General features: G+C 41.7%; 1 protein-coding gene across 1 annotated transcript in view; it reads right to left on the reverse strand.

The window, feature by feature from the left end:
* The window catches only part of LOC307124231 (sialoadhesin-like), a gene marked incomplete at its 5' end in the record, with an annotated part of 56152 nt that continues 34479 nt past the window's right edge, over window positions 1-21673 (reverse strand). Inside the window, 15 exons of the mRNA XM_079813280.1 lie at window positions 1-1261; window positions 3412-3457; window positions 3763-3844; window positions 3927-4175; window positions 5201-5458; window positions 5554-5811; window positions 5907-6164; window positions 6293-6550; window positions 6679-6936; window positions 7031-7288; window positions 9856-10113; window positions 10209-10466; window positions 10595-10852; window positions 13330-13587; window positions 13683-13940. Coding sequence (XP_079669406.1) covers window positions 1250-1261; window positions 3412-3457; window positions 3763-3844; window positions 3927-4175; window positions 5201-5458; window positions 5554-5811; window positions 5907-6164; window positions 6293-6550; window positions 6679-6936; window positions 7031-7288; window positions 9856-10113; window positions 10209-10466; window positions 10595-10852; window positions 13330-13587; window positions 13683-13940 — 3227 coding nt within the window. The 3' untranslated portion in view covers window positions 1-1249. The remainder of the gene's footprint in view (window positions 1262-3411; window positions 3458-3762; window positions 3845-3926; window positions 4176-5200; window positions 5459-5553; window positions 5812-5906; window positions 6165-6292; window positions 6551-6678; window positions 6937-7030; window positions 7289-9855; window positions 10114-10208; window positions 10467-10594; window positions 10853-13329; window positions 13588-13682; window positions 13941-21673) is intronic.

Raw genomic sequence — 21673 nt, forward strand, 5'->3', positions numbered from 1 at the left:
AGAGTTTTAAAGTGAAGTTTTGTTTAATGTAATCCTTTGAACCGAGTTTGCAACAGAAGTCACAAACAGCGAAATGTTTAGTGATAACTCAATAAGTGCCATAGTTAGTGAGGATACAACTTTCACTTTAGAATAGGGGGTCAAATTGCCTTTTATTAGTACTTTATTAATGGTAGTTAGGCTTAATTAATGGCTTATTCTGGTTAATAAACGTAAATATCACTGAATAAGTGCCATAATTAATGAGGATTAAACTTTCACTTTAGAATAGGGGGTCAAATTGCCTTTATTAGTACTGTATTAATGGTAGTTAGGCTTAATTAATGGCTTATTCTGGTTAATAAACTTAAATATAATTCAATAAATGCCATAATTAATGAGGATTAAACTTTCACTTTAGAATAGAGGGTCAAAATTGCCTTTATTTGTACTGTATTAATGGTAGTTAGGCTTAATTATTGGCTTATTCTGGTTAATAAACTTAAATATCATTCAAAAAGTGCCATAATTAATGAGAATAAAACTTTCACTTTAGAATAGGGGCTCAAATTGTCTTTATTACACTATTTTAGCAATTTATAACGGCAAAATCAGCAGTAATTAAACATAATTACTAGCTTATTGTTCAGTTAACTTAACAGAAAATACAGACATATAATTACATAGCTACAGAAAAATAATATATGGCTTATTAAGTTGTAAATAATGGATAATTTGCCCATACTGTAATGTTAAGTTAATCATTAATAACTATTGTGTCCATGCTTAACTAATGCATAATTGTGAACAAGCAAATCATTAATTACTAGTTTAACTCATGCATAATTACGGACCCTTAAAATGTAAAGTTAATAATTAATTACTATTGTGTTTGTGCTTAACTAATGCTTAGTTGTGAACAAGTTAACCCTTAATTAATGCTTAACTAATGCATTATTCTGGACCCTTAAAATAAAGTGTTACTGTTTTGGCATTTCATTTGAAACATAATAAAAACTGATACTCATAATTAAAAATATTGGTAATCTAAATAAGCTTCATACTTGATAAAGCTTAAAGAAAAACACACTTCAGTGATTACACACTCTAACATCAATTCATTAACCGATTACTTCCATTTTCACCATCCATCTATAAAATGATCCCTAAATTACTGTCACGTCATCACGGCACTCCTGTCAATCATCCAGGGCTCCACCCACAAAGAGATGAATAAGGGCTGTCATATATTTCCTGTGTGTTCAAAACACTACAGACTCTTCTTGATTAAGAAAGAAAAAAAGAAAGAAAGAAAGAACATTAATGATGAAATATTTAATTAAAAGCATCAAGGACATTCATGAGGAAAGGATCTTCTTTTAGATCCTTCTTTTAATCTTTTAGTTCAATGACTGACATAATAGGAATCTCGCTAGAGAGACCAATCTACTTTGAGTGTAACTAAACGAGCCAATGCACATTGGCAGGCGATATTTGCATCACCTGCCCCGCCATTGAGCTAGCATCTTCTGCTTTACCAGAGGAGCCAAGCGATTCAACTGTTTCTGCTCTACAATTTACTAGAGTGTTTCCTACGAGCCTCTTTGATCGGTGTTGGTGTGATGGCACTGCAGCAGTGGTCGCGATCTCTGAAGAGCACTTTAAAACAACTGTTGAGTGAGAGCGTCTTCAATGAGACTGCTGTTCACTCAGCCTGAGAGAAGTTGCGTCTTCAGGCTGCACTTATCCCTGCTAGTGTTGGTGCGGCCATTCCCCTGCGTGCTTCAGCACTTTAAGAGGGTTAATTTTCCTGAAAGTGTGTCTTTTTAAAGATGTTATTACATTCGTGCATTTTTCAATGCAATCGTTCCTGTCCTCATCTGATGGCCACGATGTCTCACATGCCTAAATAGGCTGAGACTACGAAGTCCCCTCTGCTGTTGTCCAGCCGCCGCTTAGCCGTGGGTCTGCTTGACACTCTGAGAGAGCCAAGAATATCCGTGAGAGCTTATCCGCCGGGAAAACCACGGATGGACCTAAACATGTCCCTTTGAGCTGCCAGCTGACATCTTCTTTGGCACATCAACAGCCTTGAGTTGCTAGCAGTACGTCTTGCTCTGCACAACCTAAAAAAGCTGCTACAGGGCAAAGACAGATTGGTCCGTACGGCATTGTGTACATCAACCAACAAGGTGGTGTGCGCTCCCATTGCATGTCGCAAATCGCCTGCCATCTCCTTCTATGGAGTCAGATGCATCTGAGGTCGCTTTGTGTCATTTAAATTCTGGGCGTGCCCAAGTATGCCGCCGACGAGCTTTCATGACAGCCTGTGCACCCAGAAGAGTGGAAACTCCATCCCCAGGTGGTCCAGCTGATCGGGAGACATTTTGGAGTCGCTCAGTTAGACCTGTTTGCCTCTCCATTAATGTCTCCTTGACAGCTGTTTTACTCCCTGACTGAGGGGACACACGGCACGGATGCAGTGGCACACAGCTGGCTCCCGGGGGCCTGCGCAGATATGCGTTTCGCCCAGTGAGCCTACTCGCACAGACACTGTGCATAGTCAGGGAGGATGAGGAGCAGGTCTTGTTAGTTGTGCATTACTGGCCCAACCAGACCTGGTTCCCAGAACTCTTACTCCTCGCAACAGCCCCTCCATGGTGCATTTCTCAGAGGAATGAAAGCATGGCCCTGATCAGTCAAGTACGGGGGTGTTCTCGGTGAGAAGAACACCACTCGACAAACAGGTTCCACTTCCAGGCATGCGCTGAAGTGATGGTGTTCACTACCTCCTGGGGTAGGTCACCAAGAACCTCTGCATCCCATCCAGAGACCAGACATGGAGATTCCAGAGGTCTGGACGTGAAAGCAGGTCTTTCCTCAGAGCAAGGGTATAGCTCCTAATCGGAAGCATGCGTCTTTCCCTTGACAGAGTCCGCTCTGTCGTCTCTACCAGGTGTAGCTTCCTCCCTAACTAGGTTGAAGCCAACCCTGAGACATTCCAAATGTAGTACGGCCCTAGTGGGTTAGACCATGTGTGTAGTTCCACAGTTACCTCCCTGTGGGCAGGATGTGGCTTCCGCAGCAGGGCACTGGAAGGGGCAGCATCTGTGGTACTTTTGAAGGATTCCCATTACATCAGTCATCAACATAACAGCGAACGCAACTGACTGAAAGGGAATGTTATGTATATGTAACCCTCATTCCCTGATGAAGGGAACTGAGACGTTACATCCCGTTGCCACAGTTTCTGTACCACCACTAGGGCGGCCGGGTCACCAGCACGGCTTCTGAGTGAAAAAAGCACCTGCTGCTCATTATATATGCAAGCTGCAGGGCAGGCCAACAGATCTAAATATCGCTCGTTTAGTTACACTCAAAGTAGATTGGTCTCTCTCTAGCAAGATTCTCATTACAAATTATTTTTCTCACCTGAGACTCATGTGCATCATTTCTCTTTTTCATCCACCTGCTTCCCCTTTAAAGAGAATGATTTGACACAATTACAACCAATCGGAATGCATTTTATGTTTAATACACAGTTATGAGTGAAGAGATTTCTCTTTAGAATGGGCCGTTTTGAATGTGATGAAATCTGGTGTATCTTCAGGGTTTACTGCAGTAGTGATGTGAGCTCAAGACTTCCTCGTTCAATTACTAATTGAATCGCTGTCAGTGTGGAAAGATAAGATGGAAAACTGGAAATTTAGCTTTGACATCATGCCGTCTCACTGAATTCACAGTCACTCATTCGTTCACACATACCAAAGACACATATCTTACCAAATCAGTGCCATCATGATGATCCCTGCAGCTCCACAAACCACTCCAATGGATACGTATAATATCATCGGATGTCCTATAACTTAGACACAAGTGTAAAACATCTGAACAGATTAATTTGCATCACTATAGAAAGAGTAAACTAAGTATATGAGCTGCTCTACCTTTAACAGTCACAGTTACATCATCTGATCTCTGAGATCCATATTGATTGTGAGCCTGACAGTAGAAGCGTCCACTCTGTAGTGCACTGAAACTCTGTCCAGATCCAACAGCTGAGGTTTCATTCTCCTTAAACCAGCTGAAGTTCAGAGCCGGAGGGTTTGAATCACTTCTGCAGCTCAGTGTCACTGAATCTCCCTCCACTATTACACCAGATCCACTCATCAACACTGAGACGCTCCTGGGTGGGTCTGAAACAGAAAAAAACCACATCAATATCATTACAAATCACAACAAATTTAAAATCACTGGATATGTTTAAAGGGTTCGTATACCACGATTTCACTATTCTAACTTTAGCTAGCGTGTGATGTTGCTGCTTGAGCATAAACTACATCTGCAAAGTTACAACGTTCAAAGTTTAAAGCAAAGGGAGATATTTGCTTTTAAAGAAATCAATTTCTAAGGACTACAGCAAACGGCCAGTAGGCGTCTACAGACATTCCTCCAGGGTTGGTGACATCACCAGCCCCAATATTTACATAAACCCCTCCTCCGTGAATATTAAATAAGGGGGGGTGAGGCCATTTTGTATCGCTGTTGTTGTGGTATAGTGGTATAGGCAGGAGTGGTGTTGCTGCAATGCCGACGAAACACTGTTATTTTCATCCGGATTGCAGGTCTGGGGATGGGTGTTTAACATACAGCATGTTATATGCATGTGTTTGAGACAGAGGGGAACAGGTCGAAGATATATGCTGCCCATCATAAGGCACAAGAAAGACAGGGTCAGAGGAGAAGACTGAAAAACACTATAGATCCGCAGTCTTTACTCTTGAAGACTGAACAGGTTCTGCTCGATCATCTTCACTGAAATGTTCTGGGTCTGATTCGGGCTCAGATTGGTATGGTTTTATTGACGCCATTGTTTCTAATACTGACCAAAGCACAGTCTACCGGTAAAGGTAAGGGGCGTGGCGTTTCCGATAAACGTGCACTGCGGTTAGCGAATCACAACACACTGGGCCAGCTAACCAATCTGAGCCCATCGCGTATTTTTGAGGGACTGGCTTCATAGAACCCGGAAAGCATCAGACCGTTTTACAAGGAGGGACAGAGCAGTGTAGAATAAAGGTCAAATATATGAAAAATATTGCAATTTTTTTTTTAAACGAAGCATGAACACATGTTACAGTGCACCCCACAAACACAATCAAGCCTTCAAAAGAATGTGTTTTACCACCCCTTTAAAGCCTTTCATGTCACAGTTACTCACACATGACGCTTAGAGTCACATTATCAGAGTATTTCTCTCCATGTTCATTGATGGACTTGCACTTGTATTCTCCACTGTCATCAGAGCTGATCTTTGAGATGCTGTAGATTCTTCCAGATCCTACAATCGTTCCTCCTTTAAACCAGTTGAAGTTCAGAGCAGGAGGGTTTGAATTACTGCTGCAGCTCAGAGTCACTGAATCTCCCTCCACTATTACACCAGATGGACTGATGGACACTGAGACACTCCTGGGAGGGTCTGAAACAGAAACAAATTCATCAATATCATTAAAAATCACAATAAATTTGAAATCACTGGCTATGTTTAAATGATTTACTGTCACAGTTACTCACACTTGACGTTTAGAGTCACAGCATCAGAGTATTTCTCTCCATGTTCATTGATGGATCTGCACTTGTATTCTCCACTGTTATCAGAGCTGATCTTTGAGAGGCTGTAAATTCTTCCAGATCTTACAAACGTTCCTCCTTTAAACCAGCTGAAGTTCAGAGCAGGAGGGTTTGAATCACTGCTGCAGTTCAGAGTCACTGAATCTCCCTCCACTATTACACCAGATGGACTGATGGACACTGAGACATTCCTGGGAGGGTCTAAAACAGAAAAAAAAAAATCAATATCATTAAAAATCACAATAAATTTGAAATCACTGGCTATGTTTAAATGCTTTAATGTCACAGTTACTCACACATGACGTTTAGAGTCACAGCATCAGAGTATTTCTCTCCATGTTCATTGATGGACTTGCACTTGTATTCTCCACTGTCATCAGAGCTGATCTTTGACAGGCTGTAGATTCTTCCAGATCCTACAAACGTTCCTCCTTTAAACCAGCTGAAGTTCAGAGCAGGAGGGTTTGAATCACTGCTGCAGTTCAGAGTCACTGAATCTCCCTCCACTATTACACCAGATGGACTGATGGACACTGAGACGCTCCTGGGTGGGTCTAAAAACAGTCATCAAACTTATTGTGACAAGAATCATAAAACATTTTTGTACAACTAATTATTGATGAAAATAATATTAAACATGCTGAAATGTTTTACAGCATCTGATGTTGTATAATGAACTCACACATGACGTTCAGAGTCACAGCATCAGAGTATTTCTCTCCATGTTCATTGATGGACTTGCACTTGTATTCTCCACTGTCAGCAGAGCTGATCTTTGACAGGCTGTAGATTCTTCCAGATCTTTCAATCGTTCCTTCTTTAAACCAGCTGAAGTTCAGAGCAGGAGGGTTTGAATCACTGCTGCAGTTCAGAGTCACTGAATCTCCCTCCACTATTACACCAGATGGACTGATGGACACTGAGACGCTCCTGGGAGGATCTAAAAACAGTCATCAAACTTATTGTGACAAGAATTATAAAACATTTTTGTACAACTAATTATTGATGAAAATAATATTAAACATGCTGAAATGTTTTACAGCATCTGATGTTGTATAATGAACTCACACATGACGTTCAGAGTCACATTATCAGAGTATTTCTCTCCATGTTCATTGATGGATCTGCACTTGTATTCTCCACTGTCATCAGAGCTGATCTTTGAAAGGCTATAGATACTTCCAGGTCCTACAATCGTTCCTCCTTTAAACCAGCTAAAGTTCAGAGCAGGAGGGTTTGAATCACTGCTGCAGCTCAGACTCACTGAATTTCCCTCCACTATTACACCAGATGGACTGATGGACACTGAGACATTCCTGGGAGGGTCTAAAACAGAAAAAAAAAATCAATATCATTAAAAATCACAATAAATTTGAAATCACTGGCTATGTTTAAATGCTTTAATGTCACAGTTACTCACACATGACGTTTAGAGTCACAGCATCAGAGTATTTCTCTCCATGTTCATTGATGGACTTGCACTTGTATTCTCCACTGTCAGCAGAGCTGATCTTTGACAGGCTGTAGATTCTTCCAGATCTTACAATCGTTCCTTCTTTAAACCAGCTGAAGTTCAGAGCAGGAGGGTTTGAATCACTGCTGCAGTTCAGAGTCACTGAATCTCCCTCCACTATTACACCAGATGGACTGATGGACACTGAGACGCTCCTGGGTGGGTCTGAAACAGAAAAAAACATCTATATCATCTATACACCTCTCTTAACACCGGGACTTTCCCCACAGCATTTAAGTTGGCTCGGGTAACCCCACTGCTTAAAAAACCCTCTCTAAACCCAGCACTTTTAGAAAACTACAGACCGGTATCCCTTCTACCTTTCATTGCAAAGACACTTGAGCGGGCTGTGTTTAATCAGCTCTCTACGTTTCTTGAACAGAACAATCTCCCGGACATCAACCAATCCGGTTTCAAAAGCGGCCACTCAACTGAAACTGCCCTGCTCTCAGTTACGGAGGCACTGAGACGGGCAAGAGCAGCCTCCAAATCCACAGTACTTATCTTACTGGATTTGTCTGCTGCTTTTGACACAGTTAATCACCAGATCCTCCTGGCAACTCTCATGAAGATGGGCATCTCAGGAACCGCTCTCCAGTGGTTCAAGTCTTACCTCTCAGGTAGGTCCTTTAGGGTGTCATGGAGAGGTGAAGTGTCTAAGTCACATCATCTAGCTACTGGAGTTCCCCAGGGCTCAGTGCTTGGACCACTTCTCTTCTCCATCTACATGTCATCATTGGGATCGGTCATTCAGAAACATGGCTTTTCCTATCACTGCTATGCCGACGACACTCAACTCTACTTCTCATTTCAACCTGATGATCCATCGGTTGGTGTTCGTATCGCTGCTTGCCTAACAGACATTTCAGCCTGGATGAAGGAACATCACCTGCAACTCAACCTTGCAAAGACAGAACTGCTTGTGGTCTCAGCCAACCCAGCACTTCACCCCAATCTCTCCATTCAGCTAGGTTCATCAACCATAACTCCGTCCAGGACAGCCAGGAACCTTGGGGTTGTGATTGATGATCAGCTAAAATTCACTGACCACATCACTGCAACAACCCGGTCCTGCAGATTTGCACTATTCAACATTAGGAAGGTTAGACCCTTCCTATCAGATCATGCCACACAACTACTGGTCCAAGCTCTCGTTCTCTCCAGACTGGACTACTGTAATGCTCTTCTTGCGGGCCTTCCGGCATGCACTGCCAAACCCTTGCAACTGATCCAGAATGCAGCGGCGAGGTTGGTCTTTGGTGAGCCGAAGAGAAAACACGTCACGCCTCTCCTCATCAGTCTGCACTGGCTACCAATAGCCGCTCGCATTAAATTCAAGGCACTGGTGCTCGCCTTCAAAACATCCACTGGCTCTGCACCAATATACCTAAACTCGCTCGTTCAGACTTACACACCCTCGTTCTGCCAGTGAACGACGCCTTGTGGTGCCATACCAAAGAGGCATGAAATCGCTGTCACGGACCTTTTCCTGGACCGTTCCCACCTGGTGGAATGACCTGCATTCCACCAGGAATAAGCTCTGGAACAGTCTTCCTAACATTGTACAGACACGCTCTGTCAGTTTAAATCTAGACTAAAAACACATCTCTACTATGGCATACACATAAAATACTTTTTCAATTAAATGATTGATAGGCTGCATTAACTAGGTCAGGCGGAACCGGGAACACTTCCCATAACCCCTGATGTACTCGTGACATCATCAGAAGAATGGCATCTACGCTAATGATAGTCTCTCTGTTCTATCCCGAGGTCTACTGCAGTCAGCCGGATCCAGGCTGTATCCAGATCAGATGGTGTACCAGAAAAGACCAACGCATGATCCTGAAGTGTCTGCAGAGGCCGTGTCAATTAGACTCCCCCTAAAATTGCCTCATCGACACGGCATCCTCAATAAACCCGTCTCCAGCGTGATGACTCCGATTGTTCGAATATTACAATTTAATAATCGTTAAATCGATATGTCATCCTCAATAAACCCGTCTCCGGCATGTTGCCTCCGATCTTTTGAATATTGCACTTAACTAATTGTTTCATCAATACGGCATCCTCAAAAAACCCGTCTCCGGCGTGATGACTCCGATCCTTTGAATATTGCAATTTAATAATTGTTTAATCAATACAGCATCCTCAATAAACCCGTCTACAGCGTGATTCCGATCTTTTGATTATTCCTATTTAATAATTATTTAATCAACACATCATCCTCAATAAACCCATCTCCGGCGTGCTGCCGCCGATCTTTAGAATATTCCGATCTATTATGACCTCTGACCTGTAAAGTTGCCAGAATAATAATCATACGCTGTTTAATAAATGGCCAGAGGAGAACTGGCACCCCGACTGAGCCTGGTTTCTCCCAAGGTTTATTTTTCTCCATTAGGTCACCTGATGGGGTTTTGGTTTCCTTGCCACTGTCGCCTCTGGCTTGGCTTGCTCAGTTGGGGACACTCAATTTTTCAACTAAATATCCAAATAAATATAATTATTAAAGTAAATTAACCATATTAACTAAATTACTGATCTAATTACTGTAATGCCCACATTGTCACTGTATGATCATTTAAATGAGCTGATGACATCACAGTTTTCTCCAGAACGGCTATACGGCTGAATAAAATTCAGTTGCATTATTTTCCTGTTTAACACCGTGAAGCTGCTTTGAAAAAATCTGCATTGTTAAAAGCGCTATATAAATAAAGTTGACTCACACATGACGTTTAGAGTCACAGCATCAGAGTATTTCTCTCCATGTTCATTGATGGACTTGCACTTGTATTCTCCACTGTCATCAGAGCTGATCTTTGAGATGCTGTAGATTCTTCCAGATCTTACAAACATTCCTCCTTTAAACCAGTTGAAGTTCAGAGCAGGAGGGTTTGAATCACTGCTGCAGCTCAGACTCACTGAATTTCCCTCCACTATTACACCAGATGGACTGATGGACACTGAGACATTCCTGGGAGGGTCTAAAACAGAAAAAAAAAAATCAATATCATTAAAAATCACAATAAATTTGAAATCACTGGCTATGTTTAAATGCTTTAATGTCACAGTTACTCACACATGACGTTTAGAGTCACAGCATCAGAGTATTTCTCTCCATGTTCATTGATGGACTTGCACTTGTATTCTCCACTGTCAGCAGAGCTGATCTTTGACAGGCTGTAGATTCTTCCAGATCTTACAATCGTTCCTTCTTTAAACCAGCTGAAGTTCAGAGCAGGAGGGTTTGAATCACTGCTGCAGTTCAGAGTCACTGAATCTCCCTCCACTATTACACCAGATGGACTGATGGACACTGAGACGCTCCTGGGAGGATCTAAAAACAGTCATCAAACTTATTGTGACAAGAATCATAAAACATTTTTGTACAACTAATTATTGATGAAAATAATATTAAACATGCTGAAATGTTTTACAGCATCTGATGTTGTATAATGAACTCACACATGACGTTCAGAGTCACATTATCAGAGTATTTCTCTCCATGTTCATTGATGGATCTGCACTTGTATTCTCCACTGTCATCAGAGCTGATCTTTGAGAGGCTATAGATACTTCCAGGTCCTACAATCGTTCCTCCTTTAAACCAGCTGAAGTTCAGAGCAGGAGGGTTTGAATCACTGCTGCAGTTCAGAGTCACTGAATCTCCCTCCACTATTACACCAGATGGACTGATGGACACTGAGACGCTCCTGGGTGGGTCTGAAACAGAAAAAAACATCTATATCATCTATACACCTCTCTTCACACCGGGACTTTCCCCACAGCATTTAAGCTGGCTCGGGTAACCCCACTGCTTAAAAAACCCTCTCTAAACCCAGCACTTTTAGAAAACTACAGACCGGTATCCCTTCTACTTTTCATTGCAAAGACACTTGAGCGGGCTGTGTTTAATCAGCTCTCTACGTTTCTTGAACAGAACAATCTCCCGAACATCAACCAATCCGGTTTCAAAAGCGGCCACTCAACTGAAACTGCCCTGCTCTCAGTTACGGAGGCACTGAGAAGGGCAAGAGCAGCCTCCAAATCCACAGTACTTATCTTACTGGATTTGTCTGCTGCTTTTGACACAGTTAATCACCAGATCCTCCTGGCAACTCTCATGAAGATGGGCATCTCAGGAACCGCTCTCCAGTGGTTCAAGTCTTACCTCTCAGGTAGGTCCTTTAGGGTGTCATGGAGAGGTGAAGTGTCTAAGTCACATCATCTAGCTACTGGAGTTCCCCAGGGCTCAGTGCTTGGACCACTTCTCTTCTCCATCTACATGTCATCATTGGGATCGGTCATTCAGAAACATGGCTTTTCCTATCACTGCTATGCCGACGACACTCAACTCTACTTCTCATTTCAACCTGATGATCCTATCTCAATTCGTGCGGCCGAGTCTGTGGCCATTTTCAAAAAACGTCTAAAGACACATCTTTTCCAGCAACACCTGACCGATCGAGAATAGCACTTATCATTCTATTCATTGTCTGTCTGTCTAATTTATCTAAAAAAAAACAAAAAAACAATTCTGTTCTGTGCTAGACTAACTGAGACTTGTTACAACACTTGCATATTGCTGATATTGTTGCCCTTCGACTGCTCTAGCTGCTTCTATTGCCCTCATTTGTAAGTCGCTTTGGATAAAAGCGTCTGCAAAAAGACTAAATGTAAATGTAAATGTAATAAATAAACTCCAGCTGGTCCAAAACGCAGCAGCTCAAGTTCTTACTAGAACCAGGAAGTATGACCATATTAGACCGGTTCTTTCAACACTGCACATGCTCCCTATTAAACATTGCATACATTTTAAAATCTTGCTTATTATTTACAAAGCACTAAATGGTTTAGCTCCCCAGTACTTGAGCGAGCTCTTAACACATTATACTCCATCACGTCTACTGCGATCTAAACTATGGCCAGGTGATAATACCGAGAATATCGAAATCAACTGCAGGCGGTCGATCCTTTTCCTATTTAGCACCTAAGCTCTGGAACAGTCTTCCTAACATTGTACAGACACGCTCTGTCAGTTTAAATCTAGACTAAAAACACATCTCTACTATGGCATACACATAAAATACTTTTTCAATTAAATGATTGTTAGGCTGCATTAACTAGGTCAGGCGGAACCGGGAACACTTCCCATAACCCCTGATGTACTCGTGACATCATCAGAAGAATGGCATCTACGCTAATGATAGTCTCTCTGTTCTATCCCGAGGTCTACTGCAGTCAGCCGAATCCAGGCTGTATCCAGATCAGATGGTGTACCAGAAAAGACCAACGCATGATCCTGAAGTGTCTGCAGAGGCCGTGTCAATTAGACTCCCCCTAAAATTGCCTCATCGACACGGCATCCTCAATAAACCCGTCTCCAGCGTGATGACTCCGATTGTTCGAATATTACAATTTAATAATCGTTAAATCGATATGTCATCCTCAATAAACCCGTCTCCGGCATGTTGCCTCCGATCTTTTGAATATTGCACTTAACTAATTGTTTCATCAATACGGCATCCTCAATAAACCCGTCTCCGGCGTGATGACTCCGATCCTTTGAATATTGCAATTTAATAATTGTTTAATCAATACAGCATCCTCAATAAACCCGTCTACAGCGTGATTCCGATCTTTTGATTATTCCTATTTAATAATTATTTAATCAACACATCATCCTCAATAAACCCATCTCCGGCGTGCTGCCGCCGATCTTTAGAATATTCCGATCTATTATGACCTCTGACCTGTAAAGTTGCCAGAATAATAATCATACGCTGTTTAATAAATGGCCAGAGGAGAACTGGCACCCCGACTTAGCCTGGTTTCTCCCAAGGTTTATTTTTCTCCATTAGGTCACCTGATGGGGTTTTGGTTTCCTTGCCACTGTCGCCTCTGGCTTGGCTTGCTCAGTTGGGGACACTCAATTTTTCAACTAAATATCCAAATAAATATAATTATTAAAGTAAATTAACCATATAAACTAAATTACTGATCTAATTACTGTAATGCCCACATTGTCACTGTATGATCATTTAAATGAGCTGATGACATCACAGTTTTCTCCAGAACGGCTATACGGCTGAATAAAATTCAGTTGCATTATTTTCCTGTTTAACACTGTGAAGCTGCTTTGAAAAAATCTGCATTGTTAAAAGCGCTATATAAATAAAGTTGACTTGACAGTTACTCACACATGACGTTTAGAGTCACAGCATCAGAGTATTTCTCTCCATGTTCATTGATGGACTTGCACTTGTATTCTCCACTGTCATCAGAGCTGATCTTTGAGATGCTGTAGATTCTTCCAGATCTTACAAACATTCCTCCTTTAAACCAGTTGAAGTTCAGAGCAGGAGGGTTTGAATCACTGCTGCAGCTCAGACTCACTGAATTTCCCTCCACTATTACACCAGATGGACTGATGGACACTGAGACATTCCTGGGAGGGTCTAAAACAGAAAAAAAAAAATCAATATCATTAAAAATCACAATAAATTTGAAATCACTGGCTATGTTTAAATGCTTTAATGTCACAGTTACTCACACATGACGTTTAGAGTCACAGCATCAGAGTATTTCTCTCCATGTTCATTGATGGACTTGCACTTGTATTCTCCACTGTCAGCAGAGCTGATCTTTGACAGGCTGTAGATTCTTCCAGATCTTACAATCGTTCCTTCTTTAAACCAGCTGAAGTTCAGAGCAGGAGGGTTTGAATCACTGCTGCAGTTCAGAGTCACTGAATCTCCCTCCACTATTACACCAGATGGACTGATGGACACTGAGACGCTCCTGGGAGGATCTAAAAACAGTCATCAAACTTATTGTGACAAGAATCATAAAACATTTTTGTACAACTAATTATTGATGAAAATAATATTAAACATGCTGAAATGTTTTACAGCATCTGATGTTGTATAATGAACTCACACATGACGTTCAGAGTCACATTATCAGAGTATTTCTCTCCATGTTCATTGATGGATCTGCACTTGTATTCTCCACTGTCATCAGAGCTGATCTTTGAGAGGCTATAGATACTTCCAGGTCCTACAATCGTTCCTCCTTTAAACCAGCTGAAGTTCAGAGCAGGAGGGTTTGAATCACTGCTGCAGTTCAGAGTCACTGAATCTCCCTCCACTATTACACCAGATGGACTGATGGACACTGAGACGCTCCTGGGTGGGTCTGAAACAGAAAAAAACATCTATATCATCTATACACCTCTCTTCACACCGGGACTTTCCCCACACACAGTAAAATCCCCAGAGTTAAATTAACACTGCTCAGAGAACATTTGGTCCCACTCTACAGAGTGTTAAAGTAACACTGAATCAGTGTTAAAGTTAATGAGATAATTAAGAGATTAATTAAGTGATAATTGACCATTAGTGGTGAACACCTGATGATAATGAGTAGAATCACTGAAGGAAAGAGAAAAAGAAAAACACAAGAACTACGACTGACTATTAAAAAGACATTCAATCTCTGAAGATCTCAGCAGAAGAGGATTAAACAACTCCACAAACAGCATTACCAGCTTCACACATTACTAACCAGACAGACTTTATTTCTATCAGATGACTACAGAAGCTCTTATTGAGGTTTAGATGTTGATGTTTTATTGAAAATTAAAGTTGTTTGAAGTTACCATTATTGTGATTAGTGTTTGCTTTAATTGGGCTCTTGACCCTTGACTTGCCAACATAAGTTTTTCTCTGGCTGCTGTAACTGTTCGTTACGGTGAAAATGGCAAGAAAATCTTGACGCTTGTTGTTTATGATACAGTTGTTATCATCATATAGTGCCTTATTTGCTGATCTCCTGAAAGTCATTGATTATAGGAGCATTGTGATTCTAGGGCAGAAGATCCAGCAATGTTATCATCAGAGAAACTAAACTATTATCAAAAAAATGTTACGTAAGATTTGTACTGCGGTTTAATAACACATCACACAATAAGCACTTCTAACTCCTGCGAGTTTTACTCACACACAGAGATCAAGAATCTGCCTATGAATCTCAACAATGGTGACATGCTTCATGCCACAATGCATTCTGGGTGCATCACGCAAAACTCATCTATGGCTCCCAGAATGCATTGTGGCATGAAGCATGTCACCATTGTTGAGATTCATAGGCAGATTCTTGATGTCTGTGTGTGAGTTCATCTCGCAGGAGTTAGAAACGATTAGTGTACAATCGGTTGCAAAACTTATTCAGCTTTTCTGATTAAAACAGTGTTGGATCTTTTCTAAAATCACAATAAAAAAAGTGAATAGTATATTGCTCATACTCAGTCATAAAATCAATGAATTAAATCATTATACAATGATCATATTCTCATCATCGAGCAGCCGACAGCATCTGATTGTGTTTACTCTTGCTATAGCAAACTCAGTTACAGCAGCCAGAGAAACACTAATGTTAAAATGTCATCAAACTGCCCAACTAAAGAAAACACTGATCACCATGATGGTCACATTAAAAACTAACAATTTTCACAACAAAATCAAACAAAACATTTGTTAATTCTCAATAAGAGACGTCTGACAGAAATAAAGTCTATCTGGTTAGTAATGTGTGAAGCTGGTAATGCTGTTTGTGGAGTTGTTTAATCCTCCTCTGCTGAGATCTTCAGAGATTTAATGTCTTTTTTATAGTCAGTCGTAGTTCTTGTGTTTTTCTTTTTCTCTTTCCTTCAGTGATTCTACTCATTATCATCAGGTTTTCATCACTAATGGCCAATCATCACTTAATTAATCTCTCAATTATCTCATTAACTTTAACACTGATTCAGTGTTACTTTAACACTCTGTAGAGTGGGACCAAATGTTCTCTGAGCAGTGTTAATTTAACTCTGGGGATTTTACTGTGCAGCATTTAAGCTGGCTCGGGTAACCCCACTGCTTAAAAAACCCTCTCTAAACCCAGCACTTTTAGAAAACTACAGACCGGTATCCCTTCTACCTTTCATTGCAAAGACACTTGAGCGGGCTGTGTTTAATCAGCTCTCTACGTTTCTTGAACAGAACAATCTCCCGGACATCAACCAATCCGGTTTCAAAAGCGGCCACTCAACTGAAACTGCCCTGCTCTCAGTTACGGAGGCACTGAGACGGGCAAGAGCAGCCTCCAAATCCACAGTACTTATCTTACTGGATTTGTCTGCTGCTTTTGACACAGTTAATCACCAGATCCTCCTGGCAACTCTCATGAAGATGGGCATCTCAGGAACCGCTCTCCAGTGGTTCAAGTCTTACCTCTCAGGTAGGTCCTTTAGGGTGTCATGGAGAGGTGAAGTGTCTAAGTCACATCATCTAGCTACTGGAGTTCCCCAGGGCTCAGTGCTTGGACCACTTCTCTTCTCCATCTACATGTCATCATTGGGATCGGTCATTCAGAAACATGGCTTTTCCTATCACTGCTATGCCGACGACACTCAACTCTACTTCTCATTTCAACCTGATGATCCTATCTCAATTCGTGCGGCCGAGTCTGTGGCCATTTTCAAAAAACGTCTAAAGACACAAATTTTCCAGCAACACCTGACCGATCGAGAATAGCACTTATCATTCTATTCATTGTCTGTCTGTCTAATTTATTTAAAAAAAAAAAAAAAATTATGTTCTGTGCTAGACTAACTGAGACTTGTTACAGCACTTGCATATTGCTGATATTGTTGCCCTTCGACTGCTCTAGCTGCTTCTATTGCCCTCATTTGTAAGTCGCTTTGGATAAAAGCGTCTGCTAAATGACTAAATGTAAATGTAATAAATAAACTCCAGCTGGTCCAAAACGCAGCAGCTCAAGTTCTTATCCCGAGGTCTACTGCAGTCAGCCGGATCCAGGCTGTATCCAGATCAGATGGTGTACCAGAAAAGACCAACGCATGATCCTGAAGTGTCTGCAGAGGCCGTGTCAATTAGACTCCCCCTAAAATTGCCTCATCGACACGGCATCCTCAATAAACCCGTCTCCAGCGTGATGACTCCGATTGTTCGAATATTACAATTTAATAATCGTTAAATCGATATGTCATCCTCAATAAACCCGTCTCCGGCATGTTGCCTCCGATCTTTTGAATATTGCACTTAACTAATTGTTTCATCAATACGGCATCCTCAATAAACCCGTCTCCGGCGTGATGACTCCGATCCTTTGAATATTGCAATTTAATAATTGTTTAATCAATACAGCATCCTCAATAAACCCGTCTACAGCGTGATTCCGATCTTTTGATTATTCCTATTTAATAATTATTTAATCAACACATCATCCTCAATAAACCCATCTCCGGCGTGCTGCCGCCGATCTTTAGAATATTCCGATCTATTATGACCTCTGACCTGTAAAGTTGCCAGAATAATAATCATACGCTGTTTAATAAATGGCCAGAGGAGAACTGGCACCCCGACTGAGCCTGGTTTCTCCCAAGGTTTATTTTTCTCCATTAGGTCACCTGATGGGGTTTTGGTTTCCTTGCCACTGTCGCCTCTGGCTTGGCTTGCTCAGTTGGGGACACTCAATTTTTCAACTAAATATCCAAATAAATCTAATTATTAAAGTAAATTAACCATATAAACTAAATTACTGATCGAATTACTGTAATGCCCACATTGTCACTGTATGATCATTTAAATGAGCTGATGACATCACAGTTTTCTCCAGAACGGCTATACGGCTGAATAAAATTCAGTTGCATTATTTTCCTGTTTAACACTGTGAAGCTGCTTTGAAAAAATCTGCATTGTTAAAAGCGCTATATAAATAAAGTTGACTTGACAGTTACTCACACATGACGTTTAGAGTCACAGCATCAGAGTATTTCTCTCCATGTTCATTGATGGACTTGCACTTGTATTCTCCACTGTCATCAGAGCTGATCTTTGAGATGCTGTAGATTCTTCCAGATCTTACAAACATTCCTCCTTTAAACCAGTTGAAGTTCAGAGCAGGAGGGTTTGAATCACTGCTGCAGCTCAGACTCACTGAATTTCCCTCCACTATTACACCAGATGGACTGATGGACACTGAGACATTCCTGGGAGGGTCTAAAACAGAAAAAAAAAAATCAATATCATTAAAAATTACAATAAATTTGAAATCACTGGCTATGTTTAAATGCTTTAATGTCACAGTTACTCACACATGACGTTTAGAGTCACAGCATCAGAGTATTTCTCTCCATGTTCATTGATGGACTTGCACTTGTATTCTCCACTGTCAGCAGAGCTGATCTTTGACAGGCTGTAGATTCTTCCAGATCTTACAATCGTTCCTTCTTTAAACCAGCTGAAGTTCAGAGCAGGAGGGTTTGAATCACTGCTGCAGTTCAGAGTCACTGAATCTCCCTCCACTATTACACCAGATGGACTGATGGACACTGAGACGCTCCTGGGAGGATCTAAAAACAGTCATCAAACTTATTGTGACAAGAATCATAAAACATTTTTGTACAACTAATTATTGATGAAAATAATATTAAACATGCTGAAATGTTTTACAGCATCTGATGTTGTATAATGAACTCACACATGACGTTCAGAGTCACATTATCAGAGTATTTCTCTCCATGTTCATTGATGGATCTACACTTGTATTCTCCACTGTCATCAGAGCTGATCTTTGAGAGGCTATAGATACTTCCAGGTCCTACAATCGTTCCTCCTTTAAACCAGCTGAAGTTCAGAGCAGGAGGGTTTGAATCACTGCTGCAGTTCAGAGTCACTGAATCTCCCTCCACTATTACACCAGATGGACTGATGGACACTGAGACGCTCCTGGGTGGGTCTGAAACAGAAAAAAAACATCTATATCATCTATACACCTCTCTTCACACCGGGACTTTCCCCACAGCATTTAAGCTGGCTCGGGTAACCCCACTGCTTAAAAAACCCTCTCTAAACCCAGCACTTTTAGAAAACTACAGACCGGTATCCCTTCTACCTTTCATTGCAAAGACACTTGAGCGGGCTGTGTTTAATCAGCTCTCTACGTTTCTTGAACAGAACAATCTCCCGAACATCAACCAATCCGGTTTCAAAAGCGGCCACTCAACTGAAACTGCCCTGCTCTCAGTTACGGAGGCACTGAGACGGCCAAGAGCAGCCTCCAAATCCACAGTACTTATCTTACTGGATTTGTCTGCTGCTTTTGACACAGTTAATCACCAGATCCTCCTGGCAACTCTCATGAAGATGGGCATCTCAGGAACCGCTCTCCAGTGGTTCAAGTCTTACCTCTCAGGTAGGTCCTTTAGGGTGTCATGGAGAGGTGAAGTGTCTAAGTCACATCATCTAGCTACTGGAGTTCCCCAGGGCTCAGTGCTTGGACCACTTCTCTTCTCCATCTACATGTCATCATTGGGATCGGTCATTCAGAAACATGGCTTTTCCTATCACTGCTATGCCGACGACACTCAACTCTACTTCTCATTTCAACCTGATGATCCATCGGTTGGTGTTCGTATCGCTGCCTGCCTAACAGACATTTCAGCCTGGATGAAGGAACATCACCTGCAACTCAACCTTGCAAAGACAGAACTGCTTGTGGTCTCAGCCAACCCAGCACTTCACCCCAATCTCTCCATTCAGCTAGGTTCATCAACCATAACTCCGTCCAGGACAGCCAGGAACCTTGGGGTTGTGATTGATGATCAGCTAAAATTCACTGACCACATCACTGCAACAACCCGGTCCTGCAGATTTGCACTATTCAACATTAGGAAGGTTAGACCCTTCCTATCAGATCATGCCACACAACTACTGGTCCAAGCTCTCGTTCTCTCCAGACTGGACTACTGTAATGCTCTTCTTGCGGGCCTTCCGGCATGCACTGCCAAACCCTTGCAACTGATCCAGAATGCAGCGGCGAGGTTGGTCTTTGGTGAGCCGAAGAGAAAACACGTCACGCCTCTCCTCATCAGTCTGCACTGGCTACCAATAGCCGCTCGCATTAAATTCAAGGCACTGGTGCTCGCCTTCAAAACATCCACTGGCTCTGCACCAATATACCTAAACTCGCTCGTTCAGACTTACACACCCTCGTTCTGCCAGTGAACGACGCCTTGTGGTGCCATACCAAAGAGGCATGAAATCGCTGTCACGGACCTTTTCCTGGACCGTTCCCACCTGGTGGAATGACCTGCCTATCTCAATTCGTGTGGCCGAGTCTGTGGCCATTTTCAAAAAACGTCTAAAGACACATCTTTTCCAGCAACACCTGACCGATCGAGAATAGCACTTATCATTCTATTCATTGTCTGTCTGTCTAATTTATTTAAAAAAAAAAAAAAAAAAAAAAAAAAAAAAATCTGTTCTGTGCTAGACTAACTGAGACTTGTTACAACACTTGCATATTGCTGATATTGTTGCCCTTCGACTGCTCTAGCTGCTTCTATTGCCCTCATTTGTAAGTCGCTTTGGATAAAAGCGTCTGCAAAAAGACTAAATGTAAATGTAAATGTAATAAATAAACTCCAGCTGGTCCAAAACGCAGCAGCTCAAGTTCTTACTAGAACCAGGAAGTATGACCATATTAGACCGGTTCTTTCAACACTGCACATGCTCCCTATTAAACATTGCATACATTTTAAAATCTTGCTTATTATTTACAAAGCACTAAATGGTTTAGCTCCCCAGTACTTGAGCGAGCTCTTAACACATTATACTCCATCACGTCTACTGCGATCTAAACTATGGCCAGATGATAATACCGAGAATATCGAAATCAACTGCAGGCGGTCGATCCTTTTCCTATTTAGCACCTAAGCTCTGGAACAGTCTTCCTAACATTGTACAGACACGCTCTGTCAGTTTAAATCTAGACTAAAAACACATCTCTACTATGGCATACACATAAAATACTTTTTCAATTAAATGATTGTTAGGCTGCATTAACTAGGTCAGGCGGAACCGGGAACACTTCCCATAACCCCTGATGTACTCGTGACATCATCAGAAGAATGGCATCTACGCTAATGATAGTCTCTCTGTTCTATCCCGAGGTCTACTGCAGTCAGCCGGATCCAGGCTGTATCCAGATCAGATGGTGTACCAGAAAAGACCAACGCATGATCCTGAAGTGTCTGCAGAGGCCGTGTCAATTAGACTCCCCCTAAAATTGCCTCATCGACACGGCATCCTCAATAAACCCGTCTCCAGCGTGATGACTCCGATTGTTCGAATATTACAATTTAATAATCGTTAAATCGATATGTCATCCTCAATAAACCCGTCTCCGGCATGTTGCCTCCGATCTTTTGAATATTGCACTTAACTAATTGTTTCATCAATACGGCATCCTCAATAAACCCGTCTCCGGCGTGATGACTCCGATCCTTTGAATATTGCAATTTAATAATTGTTTAATCAATACAGCATCCTCAATAAACCCGTCTACAGCGTGATTCCGATCTTTTGATTATTCCTATTTAATAATTATTTAATCAACACATCATCCTCAATAAACCCATCTCCGGCGTGCTGCCGCCGATCTTTAGAATATTCCGATCTATTATGACCTCTGACCTGT

Source organism: Gobio gobio (genome assembly GCF_949357685.1).
Source record: "Gobio gobio genome assembly, chromosome: 3".
NCBI classification, from domain to species: Eukaryota; Metazoa; Chordata; class Actinopteri; order Cypriniformes; family Gobionidae; genus Gobio; species Gobio gobio.